Source organism: Bombus impatiens, unplaced genomic scaffold (genome assembly GCF_000188095.3).
Source record: "Bombus impatiens unplaced genomic scaffold, BIMP_2.2 scf_1830, whole genome shotgun sequence".
NCBI classification, from domain to species: Eukaryota; Metazoa; Arthropoda; class Insecta; order Hymenoptera; family Apidae; genus Bombus; species Bombus impatiens.
The window spans coordinates 1-1,532 of record NT_178249.1 but is presented as its reverse complement, the minus strand read 5'-3'; the positions used below and the strand labels follow the sequence as shown (position 1 = coordinate 1,532).

At 37.5% G+C, this 1,532-nt stretch overlaps 1 protein-coding gene across 1 annotated transcript; it reads left to right on the top strand.

The window, feature by feature from the left end:
• Positions 1-323: 323 nt before the first annotated feature.
• On the top strand, positions 324-1,524 carry LOC105681720 (jerky protein homolog-like; the record flags this gene model as incomplete). The annotated part of the gene is made up of 1 exon (XM_012392865.3): positions 324-1,524. A coding segment is annotated over exon 1 (1,116 nt), but the record flags the coding sequence as incomplete, so codon positions are not given.
• Between the last annotated feature and the right edge of the window lie 8 nt (positions 1,525-1,532).

Sequence of the window (1,532 nt, the reverse complement as noted above, 5' to 3'; positions counted from 1 at the left end):
TTTTTAGTCTTCTTAAAAAGTTTACCGTTTATAGGATGGACAGAAGTATAAATTCAGTTAGAGAAAACCATTGATTTATAAACTGTTTGCATTAAAATTGTTCTTATTCTCATAGTACTCTCATATTAAATTCCTATTTTCTTGCTGCCTGCTTAATGTCACCTCTCGGTCGAATATTATTTGTTATTTTCATATACACTTCGACTATGCATTACGTACATACATCATCCGAACGTTCTATCATCAGAATATACGTATATACGTATATACCTATATACCTATATACATGTTTAATACACATAGTATTTATTTCCCCTTATCAAAATTGTCGATGACAACAACTGTCGAAATAAAATTTCGTCTCAACATTTCAGTGCGGTATTTACAGTCGAAACGTTTCAAACAATAATGACGTCAAAACGAAAATCGATACATTTGACAATTGCCGAAAAATACGATATTCTTGAGATGAGAAGTAAAGGTGAATCTCCACAATCCGCAATGGTAAAGTACGGCATTGCACGAGCCACCCTGTATCGTATATATGCACAAAGCGAAAAGATTGAAAAACAATACGGAAGCAGTATGGGATTTAGCCCTGACACAAAACGTTTTATACGACGTACAGTTGATGTAGATAGAGTTATTCACCAATGGTATTTACGATGTAAGAAAAGAAGCGTACAAATCACAGAAGCAGACCTACAGGGAAGAGCTCTAGAAATTAATAAGAAATTACGCGGATATCCTTGCTTTAACGCCGGTCGCGCTTGGCTCCTAGGCTTTAAAGAACGTTTCAATATTACTAATGCGGATATCAGAGAAACTGTTCCATTCGACACTGAAAGCGCTGCAGCGGTAGCCTTTGCAGTTGACTTTAACACATTATTGCATGAACGTCAGATCGCATTGAGGAACGTTTTCAATGTCGTTTACACAACAATAATGTGGAAAATACTACCAGAAAGAACTTGTATTATGGACCATGCGAAATCGACAGGAAACCTGGAAATGTGCGAAGATTACGTTACTGCACTTTTTTGTGCAAATGCTACCGGATGTCGCAAGTTGCCGGTACTACTAATCGGTACCGAACCGGATGTTCATGCTTTATACAATTACGATACAGAAGCCTTCTCAACTATCTACAAATCAAAAGAAAATGCTTGCATGGACAATACCATTTTCAAAGACTGGTACGAAAATCTTTTCTTAGAATTAGTCAAAGCAAGACAACGGGAGAACGCTCCCACGGAGCAACATTTGTTGTTACTCGATAATGCTATGTCACTTCACAATCTCAATGATCTTCACGATTTATATCGTTCCGTTACAGTTATGTGTCTTCCAGTTAACGTATCACCACTCCGTCAACCAATGAATCGTGGTATAATATCATGTTTCAAGCGAAAGTACCGAATCGAATTACTGAAAACAACGATGCCAATAACTGTTGGCGGCACGGAGGAAGATATGATAGACGTCCATAAACAAATATCCATGTGGGATTGCTGCCGCATTGTACATGATGC